This window comes from Hypanus sabinus, chromosome 20 (genome assembly GCF_030144855.1).
Source record: "Hypanus sabinus isolate sHypSab1 chromosome 20, sHypSab1.hap1, whole genome shotgun sequence".
Classification (NCBI taxonomy): Eukaryota; Metazoa; Chordata; class Chondrichthyes; order Myliobatiformes; family Dasyatidae; genus Hypanus; species Hypanus sabinus.
In genome coordinates, this window is record NC_082725.1 from 39,106,229 (window position 1) to 39,120,140 (window position 13,912).

A 13,912-nucleotide genomic window follows, 5' to 3' on the forward strand; every position below is an offset into this window, starting at 1 on the left:
TTTAACGATTGTGGTTGTCAGTTCAGGAAAACCAGTAACTTACTCTGTATGGTTGGCATATGACTAATGTTCTCCATTGCATTGAAGGCTCTTAGATGGCATTACTTGAAGAAAGAATAAAGAGGACAGACCACAACCAGTTTCTTAAACTATTTCAGGATGTGGGTATTCGATAAAAGAAAAGTTGAGTAGTTGTTATTCCTTGGAGCATGAAAATCTTTAATTAGTTCCAAATCTCATCTGGTACCTCTTGCTTGTGCAAATATTTCCTTTTGAATGACACATCTCTTGCCACTTTCAGGTACAACATTCTAGATCATTAAGGTTTGTAATGCAAGAAAATATTCTCCTTCTCTTCACCCTGGTTCCTTTGACAATTATATTAAATCTTTAATCTTTGTTAAGTGGTTTCTCTACCCATTTCCAATCAACTATCCCTTGTCTGATGAGAACAAGCCATTCTCTTTAGCCTGGCTGTATAGTTGAATCTGGAAATCCCAATTAACTTTTTGGAGATCATCTCCTATACCCACTGAAGGTATTGGATACTATCCTATATATGCTGTGTTTTCACTGATAAAGCAGGAAATTCAGCCAAGAATAGCTGAAGCAAATTATTTACATTAACACTTGACTGAGAAACCACAGAGGATCAGGGGATAACCATTTGTAAAGGTTATTTTCATTTTTAAAATGTACAAAATAGAATATATTAATTTGGGATTGACTGAAAGTGAAAATTATATAATTTTAGAGTAGATTAATAAAAAAAAACTTATTTTTATTATTTTCCCAGGGTTGTGACCTCCAACCTTCCTCTGGAGAAAGGAGTCTATTACTCGAGCTGAAACTCCATTGCAGAAGACAGGAAGCACTCTGCCATTGTGCTACTGTCTTTCAGATAGACGTGGAACCAAGGCCACATCTGCCCTTCCAAGTGGATGTAATGGACTGTAACTTGAAGAACATTTGATGGGTTCTACCCATGTCCTGGTCAAGAATGAACTCTTAGCGAACATCTGAAATGGCTGATCCAGTCATTCCTATCACTGTTTCTATGAGGCTACTCTTAACAACCCATTTTCCACATTAAAAAAGAAACTAAATTTCAGAAAATACTTCTTTATTGTAGAGTACTTCAGCATTTACGGACTTTGTAAAATAAATCATTAATTTTGACTTTTTTATTGTCATAGTATTTATTTTAGCGTTACGCCACTGTTAGGATCATCTAATATTGAAAGCAGTTAAAAGTGGAACTCACCAGCATAAACAAATCAAGACAAGGCAGCTGGTTAATCTGAGAAATAAAGGAGGTGGATATGCTATTGGAGTTTGATGAAAAGCATTGGAAAGAATTTCAAGAGGAATATTAGCAGCAGCATCCTACCCACCTGCTGGAACAAATGACCGCTTTCTGTGTTAATTCAGAATTTGAATCTCAAAGATAACCTTGAGCTCTGAACCACAAAAAAAAGTTCAATTCAAGGGGTTGAAATTGTTTGCAAAAGTGTAGATCAGAGATAGGCAACAGGTGAACATATTCTTTCTTTCTACATTTCAATCAACAGAAGCAAAGGGCAGCTGAACATGACCAAATCTGACCAGCCGGTTCCCATTTTGTGTCTCCAGCAAAGACCAATTTCAAATCCCATCTTGGTCACTGGTACTCTTGGTTTCCAAATCAAATTATTGGTTAGAAAGGTTAATGGGGGTGCACTTAATTCCAATAAGTTTATACTTTTTTTGGATTATGCCAGCAGAAGAAAGAGCTTCTGCCAAGTTTTCTTTATCTACATTATTATATAATAACCTTGAAAAAATATGAAGAATAAATCATTCCCTAGATCATCTTATAAATATTTTATGGTGCCTCTGTTACAATTCAGCCAACAAGTGAATAATATTAACTTCCCTTTTGGAAGAATAACCTGGCAAGTACATTGTTGTGTGTAATTGAGTTCAGAACCATGATTATCTTGTTTCAGATTTATTAACATTGACTTAACAAACACTCAAATCTGACCCTGATTGGACTAAGGTTCCTGAATAAGGCAAGCAGTGTCCCCATGCACCAAATTTCTTCTCCGGCTTTGGTATCACAGCAACTAATGATTTGTGGTTTTGTTTTATACTTAAAACTTCTTCAGTTTCTTTACTTCATTCCCAATGGATTAAGTGAAAAGTGAAATCTCCCAAAATGATCAGTGGTTTCTATTCCTTATCCAAAACATGTTTATATGCAACTCATAATCACGAACTACTATTTAAAAAATGCAATGTTGGATTGTGAAAAGTTGGAGGAATTTTGATGATGAAATTTGTTAAAGATTAAAAACAGCAATGGACACAAAAGGAGGCTGAGATCATTGCTATTTTTTGGCTGAGTCTTCTTGTAATCATTAAGTTAGAGGATACTGGTACTGATTGAATGTAAGCATTTTGGGTATAGTGTCAAAAAATCATGGTAAGTCAATACAGGTTAAAATCACTCTGATGAACTATCCTGGTGTATTCATATCCCATTCCAAAAATATGCTTTATGTTACTTCAGAATAAACAGCCGTCATTGCACGCTAAATGCATAAAACATCCTGAGGTTACAAGGAGCTACTAGAACAAGTAAACAAATTGTTAGCAAAAGAAGTAGCTTTTAAAGCATGCTTAAAAGGAGCAGAGATGACAAGAAAGAGAATATAGAAGGAATTCCAGCAAGAGTCCAATCAAATATAGGTTTGGTTAGCCATTTGTGGAATTAATGTAAATTGGGTATGTCTAAGAGGCCAGAACTGCAGGGATCTTGGAAACTTTTAGGACAGAATGGGGTGTCAGAATTGAGAACTGGGCTATGGTGTAATTGATAAACAGTGATGGGAAATTTAAATCTGAGGTGTTACTGTACTGGGAGACAAAGTATATAGTGGGTGTTAGATGAGTGGGACCTGATGGATAGTATTTGGAATACACCCACAAATACCTGTGTTGTATAAGTGTACTCTAATCACAACATCCAGCTGGTCCAGACTCTTAATAAGTCAAACAGAAACCCCTGGTCTGCCAGAAAACTTTCTAGTGATATATATTAATAGATATATGCTAGGTATTATATCAGTTGTATACCCAGTTCCTGACTAACAAGGACAGGAATTACTGTCACTTAGGAATGCTGAACACCATTCCAATGACAGTTTGGAAACTAGGTCATGAACAGGTAGAAGATTGGAGACAGATTGAAAAGTGAACAACATTGAGTTGTTCGATTTATTGAATGATTTAGAGAAGTTTTAAAGTATTTAACTGAAATAACATGCCAAGGTGTAGTTTATTATTAAATAAATGAACTTTTGAAAAAAATCAATGCTCCATGATTTAATGAACATTTTTAATGATTACTTCTGTCATGATATTCAGTGTAATTGTAATAAATGAATGCCCAACTCATCAAAGAAACACCAATGCAGCTAAATTTTCAGTTTATTAAAATCGAAAACATTCAATCAATTGGCCTTTGAATGACTGTTAGTGCAAGCGCGCGCGCACACACACACACACACACACACACACACACACACACACACACACACACACACACACACACACACACACACACACACACACACACACACACACACACACACACACACACACACACACACACACACACACACACACCCTTGCGATAAACTAAAACAAAATGTCCTGAAGAACTACAACAGGAACGATGGTAAAATGTTTATTTCTAAGAATACAGTCACATATATTCAAGAGTAATATAGAGTGGTGTTGAAGAGATGCAACACACACAAAATGCTGGTGGAACGCAGCAGGCCAGGCAGCATTTTGTCTGTGTTGCTTGAATTTCCAGCATCTGCAGATTTCCTTGTGTTTGCATTGAAGAGATGCAATTTGGTCTGCTGGAATTCTAAGCTAAGTGTAAAGTTCTGGTAGGATTAAGTTTGTAATTATTTAGAGCCCACATACCCCACACTAAAAAAACAGACTATTGACAGGGTGTCTATGAACTGGCTTGTCCTTTCTTGTGTTTACCTCTCAGCTTAAATGCGTATGTTCGTTGCTGATGACCAAGCATTTTCTTAACACTGCTTTAAGTTTGGTGCATTGTCATAGGACTATCTCAGTTAAGTGACGTTAAGAATACCATTGAACAGATGCCCATCTGTCTCCCCTTTAACTGAACATGAGGAGACAGGGAACTCATTGACAGCATTTCCAAGGAATAGAACAAAGAGAAAATTGAGTATGGTGATTTATATCCATGCTTTGTGTATTTTATTTTATTGTTTATTATTTATTGTAATGCCTGCACTGTTTTTGTGCACTTTATGCAGTCCAGTGTAGGTCTGTAGTCTAGTGTAACTTTCTCTGTGTTTTTTTTAATTATGTAGTTTAGTCTAGTTTTTTGTATTGTGCCATGTAACACCATGGTCCCGAAAAACATTGTCTCATTTTTACTATGCACTGTACCAGCAGTTATGGTCGAAATGACAATAAATTTGACTTGACTTGACTTGATTTTCTAAGGTCTTCATGCATGGAGGAAGATTTGCTGGAGATGCAAAGAAGCACTTCACCAGCATCGAATTCTTTCAGCGGATGAACCATCATAGGCTGTGCAACTATGCAGCAACACAAGTGCTCATATTTCAGCAAAACTGATAAGCAGCTGAGTTTTCACTTGATCATTCACAAATCACCGCCCTGAGGCAGGTGACAAAGTTAACTGTTGGGCACAATCTTCTCTGAGCCACACTCATCTTGCAAATATGGACTCCGAGCCCCAGGGGAACATTACCAGAGCAGCAAATGCAGAGGCTTATCAGCAACTTGCTGAAGTACTGTAGGACTTGCATGAACCAAAACCTCCATTAAGGCAGAGTTCATGGAGCAGCCTGACTCCAAACATGTGAACAGATGGAAGGGAATGCGAAAGGCCTGTTACTTGGAGCTTTAACAACGCTTGTCATATGGGTTATAGTCCATGCTCACAACGGTGCAAACTCTGAGTATTATTGTGTCGTCTCTTTAAATATGCTACTTGTTAGTTTTTCCATGGTCTCGTGACTGTAAGCAGGCTGGCCGGACTGAGGAAAAGATTAAAGCTAAAAGAAGGCATCCCCAGTGTTAATACCACCTTCTATATAATACTCTCTATTCTCCTTCATCTTCCTATAGCTCAGACACCAGTGTAGGTGCTACAGACGTTGTCTGGACCCTTGACTTCCAAAGCACTGAGATGATGGACCTTGCACATCTCAGCAGTCAAGGCACAGGACTAAACAATCTGTCTCTGCCTTCCAATAATTGTAAAAGAAAGCAGCAAAGAATCCAGATTAAGGCAAATGGTGATTCATCATAGGAAGGTAAGTAGTTAATTCTGTTATTTATCTATGATTCAGAATACTTATTTATCTACTCCCACATTCTGAGCTTAGTTTCATTCTGGCTGCTAACCTGTTTCACGGTAAATATCAAAGCATCATCATACCTACTGGGTGAATACACAGGGGCTGGATGTGCAGTTTAGTGAACTCTTTATGCAAAGTGTAGGACAGCAACTAGCGATGCCGGGAGCATTCGCCCATTATTTGCTCAAACCAGAATAACCAGTTGAATCATTTGGTGATATCTGAAGATACCCAATAGGCAATGTAGTTTTCTCTCACCTGCAAGTCTTTCAACTGTCCATCACATGCTCAGTGAAACCAGGCTTTACAATTCTGCACTCTGATGTCAGCAAGTATGAGAGAGTGCACCTGGGCCCATTCAGCACTTGAAGTGCTTTTCCTCTTCCATTTGAACCTGTGGTGCTCTCTGCATCATGCTAAACTGGACTGCTGCTGTAAACATTGAACCTTTATTGAGATTAGGCAATTTGAATTAAAAAGACAATATCAAGTGCTCCTTAATCTTACTATCTTCGCAATCTCAGGTATGGGGTTGTCAAATTCGACATAATCTACAAATCAAATGAAAATCTTTTCATTCCCATGTAACTGCGATGCTAAACAATAAATTGATCAGCAGTTTAGCTGCCTTAATAATACTTCCACTCAATACCACAGTGACACCCAGTCTATCACAGCTCATTAAACCTGGAGATGGATATGACAGAGAGACACCTCTTCTGTTTCAAACATGACAAAATCTGCAGATGCTGGAAATCCGAAGCAACTCACACAAAATGCTGGAGGAACTCAGCAGGCCAGGCAGCATCTGTGGAAAAGAGGGAACAGTCGACGTTTCGGGCCGAGACCCTTCTTCAGGACTGATGAAGGGTTTCGATTACTCTCTTCCAGAGGTGCATCTCTGTTGCATCTCTTCTGTTGTTGGATCCTAACCTGCTTCAGTTCTTGTGCGTTGCTCTTACATCCCAAACAACCAGATAAAAAAGGTTTGCTACATGCCAGACAGCTACTAGCTTCGGCATTTCTACTGGAATCCACTAATCTAGACTTTGATTCTCTCAGCCCTCACAACATAATTTACTCAATAATCAAATCCAGACAATTCATTGAGATTCAAGTTCACACAGTACCAAAAGAGCAACTGACCAGCAAGGAGATGACAGGACCGCATTATAGGGCTTTCGACAGAAACACACAGAAAACCAGAATGACTGTTAGAATAAGAAATTGTTTCAAAGGTTTGGTTTAAAAAAAAACTTGCATTTACAGAGCACCATTAATGTAAAACAACCCAGGTTGCTTGACAGGAACACAATCAACACAACTTAATACTAATTCATATAAGGAGACATGAGGATATGTGATTTGAGTTAAAAAGAGAGAGGCGATTTATTGTGTAGACAGAGTACAAGAGTCAGTTTACATTGGGAAACTAAAGGCAACATTCATAAAAATTTGATACACAAGAGGCCACATTTGCAGGAACGCGGAGGGCTGTAGGAATTGAGGAGGTTGTACAGATAAGGTGCAGCAGGAATATGGAAGGAATCAAAAGTAAAGCTGAGAATTTTGACGTTGAAGCTCAAGCCAAATTCTAAAGGAAAATCAAGTGCAAAGGAAAGACTGAAACCTTTGCCTCAAAGATGATAGGAAAAATATGTATTCAATGAAACAAAAAGATGCATTTTACTAGATAAATATTGCAAAGCCACAACTTCAAAGATCAAAATCAGATGAAAACCTAAACTGAAATTGAAATATTAGAACCCAGCAGCAGAAACAAGGCAGGCTGGATCTGGAACAACTCTGTATTAAGTGAGTATTATACTCATAGTTTGTTAAATGCACCTACCTTGGAAAAAGCTCTTTACTCGAAGGTAGCTAACACTCAGGCGAAGAACTGAAAGTTTATCCAATTTAGAAATAATATCAGGTGGAAATGGCAGGAGACTGGCCAGGTGGTCTAACTCAGCGTTCAGACGATCTCGATGTCTCTTGGATGGATTAGACTTCACACTGGTCGGTGTTGACTTGCTGTTTAAAACATGACGGAAAGAGCAATGGTTACTTGGAGAATGCAACTGCCTTATAAAGCGAGTGAAGGCTAAAAAGCTTGTTGATTGTCATAAGCAAGGTGCTTGCTTGCTGAACATAGTGCCATCAGTGTTTCTGCATTATGACTACATTGAAAGTACTGGGATTAGGGAAAATTAAGGTTAAATTTTAGAGGGGTTACTAAGTAAAAAACGATTGGTAGAGGTTCCTAGATGACATAAACTTGCATCACATCTCCAAATTCTCCTGTTAGTTTGCTAAGACAAAAACACCTCATCTTGTCAGATAATTCATTTCTACTCTTGTTCAGTTCTAAACCCCTTTTAGCCTTTAAATTTATCTCTCACTTAATTTCTCCTTTCCTTTAAACAATCCCAGACTTTCTGCTCAACCCTTGCTGATCTCCAGCTCTGCATTTATTTAAGAAAATGGTTAGTCTCAGCAGAGTTCCACTATAGAGTCACTAACAGCAAGGCAGCAGGCATTTTGACTGCTAGACTGTTGCCGTGAAATTTAGTAGCATTCCAGGTGTAAGGTACTATATACTACTAAACTGGCTTTGTTCACTTAAAGCCTTTCCTTCACTTTCAAAGGAATCAGCTAGGTTTGTGTCTGAGTTGTGCTCAGAAGAAGAGTCGTAGGGAGTACACAGAGCATTGAGGATTAGAAAGAGAACGGTCCAATTGTTTGGTAGAAATGAAAACTGACTGAAAGATGGATAGACTGTGAAGGGAAGGGGACTAGTCAAGGGCTAAAACTGGTAGACAGGCAGTTAGGTTGGCTTTGTATGGAGTGGCCATCAATGGCTGCAACCCTGTAATCTTGGGAGTGCAGAACAAGTGGCTGGGATGGGAATCGTGTAATGTCAGCAGACTGTTAGGCAAGGGCATAGGATTGGTCAAGAGTGGGAGTGAGTGGAGTCTTCCCAGCACCTTCGTTAATGGGGATCCAACTGAGTAGGTTCTTTGGAGGCATTCTGTATCAGATGAGGAAGGTCCACCTAAATCCAAACTGAATTGAGATTGTATCCAGGCAAATAGACATATCTAACTATAAAACCAGCTATATATAGATTTATAGAAGAACTTTGATAAGGTGTCTTAAGGCTTTCAATCTTATTACTTGAATAACCAAAACCAAAACACATGGACAGTATTGTACAGGCGTGTACTGAGAATTGGTTATTGGGCAGTAAATGACTCATTTAACTTGAGTACATTCAAAGCTCAAAGTTCAAAGTAAATTTATTAGCTAAGTATAGTGCCTATAAAAAGTATTCACCCCCCCGGAAGTTTTCAGGTTTTATTGTTTTACAACATTGAATCATAGTAGATTTGATTTGCCTTTTTTGACATTGACCAACAGAAAAAGACTCTTGTGTTAAAGTGAAAACAGATATCTACAAGGTGATCTAAATTAAGTACAAATATAAAGGACAAAATAATTGATTGCATAAGTATTCACCTCCTTCAAGTCAGTATTTAGTAGATGCACCTTTGGCAGCAATTCCAGCCTGAAGTCTGTGTGGGTAGATCTCCATCAGTTTTGCACATCTGGACACTGCAATGTTGCCTGCATTCATCTTTACAAAATGGCTCAATCTGTCAGGTTGCATGGGGATCGTGACTGAACAGTCCTTTTCAAGTCCAGCCTCAAATTCTCAATTGGGTTGAGATCTGGACACAGACTTGGCCACTTCAGGACATTAACTTTGTTGTTAAGCCATTCCTATGTAGTTTTGGCTTCATGCTTGAGGTCATTGACTTGCTGGAAAACAGATCTCCCAAGTCGCAGTTCTCTTGCAGACTGCAAGCGATATTCCTCCAGGATTTCTCTGTATTTTGCTGCATTCATTTTACCTTCTACCTTCACAAGCCTTCCAGGACCTGCTGCAGTGAAGCATCTCCAGTGCTTGATGCGGCCATCACCATACTTCATGGAAGGGATGGTGTGTTTTTGATGATGTGAGGTGTTTGGCTTACATCAAATGTAGTCTTTAGTCTGATGGCCAAATGTTGTTTCATCAGACCATACATGGAACCTTTTTCCAGCTGACTTCAGAGTCTCCCACAAGCCTTCTGGTAAACTCTAGCTGAGATTTCCTGTGAGTTTTTTTTCAGCTTTCTCTTTGCCACTGTCCCATAAAGCTGCGACTGGTGAGGCACCCGGGCAACAGTTGTTGTATGCACAGTCTCTCCCATCTCAGCACTGAAGCTTGTAACTCCTCCAGAGGTGTCATAGATTTCTTGCTGGCCTCCCTCACTAGGTCCTTCTTGCACAGTCACTCAATTTTTGAGGATGGCCTGCTCTAGGCAGATTTAGAGCTGTGTCACACTCTCTCCAGTTTTGATGACTGACTTAATTGAACTCCAAGGGATATTCAGTGACTTGGAAATTTTCTTGTATCCATCTCCTGACTTGTGCTTTTCAATAACCTTTTTGCAGAGTTGCTTGGAGTGCACTTTTGTCTTCATGGCATAGTTTTTGTCAAGATACTGACTCACCAGCAGTTGGACCTTCCAGATAGAGGGGTATTTTTACTACAATCTATTGAAACACCTTGACTGCACACGATGATCTCCATTTAACTAATTGTGTGACTTCTAAAACCAACTAGCTGCACCAGTGATGATTTGGTGTCATACTAAAGGGGGTGGATGCCTATGAAATCAATTATGTTGTGTTTTATATTTGTAACTAATTTAGGTCACCTTATAGAGATCTGCTTTCACTTTTACGTGAAGAGTCTTTTCCTGTTGATCTGCATCAAAAAAGCCAAATTAAATCCATTGTGATTCAATGTTGTAAGACAATTGAACATGTAAACTTCTGGGGGGGGGGGGGGTGGAGAATACTTTTTATAGGTACTGTACATATATGTCACCATATACAACCCTGAGATTCAATTTCTTGTTGGCATACTCAATAAATCCAATAACCATAATAGAATAAATGAAAGACCGCACCAACATGGTGGCCAACCAGTGTGCAAAGGTCAACAAATAGAAAACACAAAAAGAAACTAATAATAATAATAAGTAAATATGCAACAAATATTGAGAACATGAGCTGAAGAGTCCTCAAAAGTGAGTTGTGAGATGTTGCAGAAATTTATGCTGTGGCCCAGCCTATTCAAAATTCCTTTTAAAATTCCTTTATTTTTGATAAGATATGGTATGCTGAAGATAAAAAGTTGGATTGCTTTGTGACTGTGAACAGGATTAGAGAGCTTTCAAGGGGATATAGGGAGGTTAAAAGAATAACTGAAAAAAATAGCAATTAGAATGTAATGTAGAAAATGTGAGGCTGTAGCGGTGTGCTACACGCAGCGCTAAAATTACGACACGGAGTCGGTAACTGCAGTCGAAGGAAAAAACTTTATTCGAAATCCTCAGCCTCACTTTTAAGCCTCCCTCAACCTGCCCCCCGTGGTGCAGAGGCTCCAAAGCTCTGTGCTCGCAAACCCCCGTAGGCTATCTCCCTTAGCCGGAACGCTGGCTAATTGTGAGCTGGTTCGGATGTGCCAGGAAATGAGTCGCCACATAACCCCCCCCCCCCCAGAACCGGCGATACACCCCCCAATGTCCACAGTCTGGGCCGGAACCTGCTTGGGAGGTCGGCCTCTGCGCCGAGGTGCCGGAAACTCGGCCGGTTGCGCCAGGTCCACATGGGCCGGTTTGAGGCGGTCCACCGTGAAAACCTCCTCTTTCCCCCCAACGTCCAGCACAAACGTGGACCCGTTGTTCCGGAGCACCATAAACGGCCCCTCGTATGGCCGCTGCAGGGGTGGCCGATGCCCGCCCCTTCGTACAAACACAAACTTACAGTTCTGCAGGTCTTTGGGTACGCAGGTCGGGTTCCGCCCGTGCTGTGAAGTGGGTTTGGGGGCCAGGTTACCGAGCTTCTCGCGTAGTCTGCCCAGGACTGCTGCGGGTTCTTCCTCTTGCCCCCTTGGGGCTGGTAGGAACTCCCCGGGGACGAGGCGTGCAGGTCGTCCTTGGGCGCTGTGCGGATGCCGAGTAGGACCCAGGGAAGCTCGTCCGCCCAGTTGGCTCCTCGCAGGCGGGCCATGATGGCCGACTTCAGGTGACGGTGGAAACGCTCCACTAGCCCGTTCGACTGTGGGTGGTAGGCAGTTGTGTGGTGCAGCTGAGTCCCCAAAAGGCTGGCCATAGCTGACCACAGACTGGAGGTGAACTGGGCGCCTCTGTCGGAGGTAATGTGGGCCGGTACATCAAAGCGAGATATCCAGGAAGTGATCAGGGCATGGGCGCAAGATTCGGAGGTGGTGTTGGTGAGCGGGACCGCCTCTGGCCATCTTGTGAACCGGTCCACGATAGTCAGGAGGTGCCGCGCTCCACGCGACACTGGCAGGGGGCCCACGATATCCACATGAATGTGGTCGAAACGCCGGTGGGCGGGATGGAACTGCTGCGGTGGGGCTTTCGTGTGCCGCTGCACCTTGGCCGTCTGGCAGTGCATGCACGTTTTGACCCATTCACTGACCTGTTTGCGGAGTCCGTGCCAAACGAACCTGCTGGAAACCATCCGGACAGTTGTCCGGATGGAGGGATGCGCCAAGTTATGAATGGAGTCAAAAACACGGCGCCGCCAGGCTGTCGGGACGACGGGACGGGGCTGGCCGGTGGTGACGTCACAGAGTAGGGTCCTCTCACCCAGGCCTACGGGGAGGTCCTGGAGCTGCAAACCGGAGACTGCGGTTCTGTAACTCGGAATCTCCTCATCCGCCTGCTGCGCCTCTGCCAGTGCCTCAAAGTCTACCCCTTGGGAAAGGGCATGAACGGTAGGGCGAGAGAGCGCATCCGCCACGACATTGTCCTTACCCGAGACGTGCCGGACATCCGTCGTGTATTCAGAGATGTAGGACAGGTGGCGTTGCTGGCGGGACGACCAGGGGTCGGACGCTTTCGTAAAAGCAAAGGTAAGCGGTTTGTGGTCCGTGAACGTGGTGAAGGGCCGACCTTCCAGGAAGTACCTGAAATGCCGGATTACCAGGTAGAGCGCAACAGTTCCCGGTCGAAAGCACTGTATTTGAGCTTGGGTGGCCGCAGGTGTTTGCTGAAAAACGCCAGGGGTTGCCAGCGACCCGTGATGAGTTGCTCCAGCACCCCACCGACTGCCGTGTTAGATGCGTCCACTGTGAGGGCGGTAGGGGCGTCCATTCTGGGATGTACTAGCATTGCGGCGTTTGCCAAAGCTTCCTTCGTTTGAACGAAAGTGGCGGCGGACTCCTCGTCCCAGGTAATGTCCTTGCTCGGACCCGACATCAGGGAAAACAGGGGGCGCATGATCCGGGCAGCTGAAGGGAGGAAGCGGTGGTAGAAATTGACCATAGCTACGAATTCCTGAAGGCCTTTGATCGTGGTGGGTCGGGGGAAGTGGCGGACCACATCTACCTTAGCGGGCAGAGGGGTTGCCCCGTCTTTAGTAATCCTGTGGCCCAGGAAGTCAATGGTATCGAGTCCAAACTGGCATTTGGCGGGGTTGATTGTAAGACCGTACTCACTCAGTCGTGCGCAGAGTTGACGGAGGTGGGACAGATGCTCCTGACGACTGCTGCTGGCTATGAGGATGTCGTCCAAATAGATGAACGTGAAATCCAGGTCCCGTCCCACCGCGTCTATTAACCGCTGGAACGTCTGTGCGGCATTCTTCAGGCTGAACAGCATGCGGAGGAACTCAAAAAGGCCAAACGGGGTGATGAGAGCCGTTTTGGGGACGTCGTCAGGATGCATCGGGATTTGATGGTACCCTCGGACGAGGTCTACCTTGGAGAAGATCCGTGCGCCGTGCAGGTTTGCTGCAAAGTCCTGAATGTGCGGCACAGGGTAGCGGTCCGGTGTGGTAGCCTCGTTCAGCCTGTGGTAGTCGCCGCAAGGTCTCCAGCCTCCCGTCGCTTTGGGCACCATGTGCAGGGGGGAGGCCCATGGGCTGTCGGACCGCCGGATGATCCCCAATTCCTCCATCCTCTGGAACTCCTCCTTCGCCAGTCGGAGCTTGTCCGGGGGAAGCCGCCGAGCGCGGGCGTGGAGGGGCGGTCCCTGGGTCGGGATGTGGTGCTGTACGCCGTGTTGGGGCATGGCCGCTGTGAACTGCGGTGCCAGAACCGATGGGAAATCCGTCAGGACCCTGGTGAAGTCGTTGTCGGACAGCGTGATGGAGCCGAGGTGAGGGGCTGGCAACTGGGCTGCACCCAGGGAGAACGTCTGAAAGGTCTCGGCGTGTACCAGTCTCTTCCTGGGCAGGTCGACCAGTAGGCTGTGAGCCCGCAAAAAATCCGCACCCAGAAGTGGTTGGGCTACGGCGGCCAGTGTAAAGTCCCACGTGAACTGGCTGGAGCCGAACTGTAGCTGCACCTGACGGGTGCCATGGGTCCTTACTGTGCTGCCGTTCACGGCCCTCAGGGGGGC

The 13,912-nt window shown here is 43.5% G+C and overlaps 1 protein-coding gene and 1 long non-coding RNA gene across 3 annotated transcripts in view; one reads left to right on the forward strand and one right to left on the reverse strand.

Annotated features, from left to right (window-relative positions):
• LOC132378440 (uncharacterized) overlaps nucleotides 1–1,138 on the forward strand; it is a 36,146-nt gene extending 35,008 nt beyond the window's left edge. Inside the window, exons 4-5 of the long non-coding RNA XR_009507036.1 lie at nucleotides 88–183; nucleotides 797–1,138. This is a non-coding gene — a long non-coding RNA (uncharacterized LOC132378440). The remainder of the gene's footprint in view (nucleotides 1–87; nucleotides 184–796) is intronic.
• Nucleotides 1–13,912, reverse strand: part of LOC132378439 (aryl hydrocarbon receptor-like) — a 194,690-nt gene that overhangs the window by 154,573 nt on the left and 26,205 nt on the right. Inside the window, exon 3 of one of the 2 annotated variants that reach the window (XM_059945359.1) lies at nucleotides 7,279–7,460. The exons of the other annotated variant lie outside the window; for it this stretch is intronic. Coding sequence (XP_059801342.1) covers nucleotides 7,279–7,460 — 182 coding nt within the window. The remainder of the gene's footprint in view (nucleotides 1–7,278; nucleotides 7,461–13,912) is intronic. 2 annotated transcript variants of the gene reach the window in all.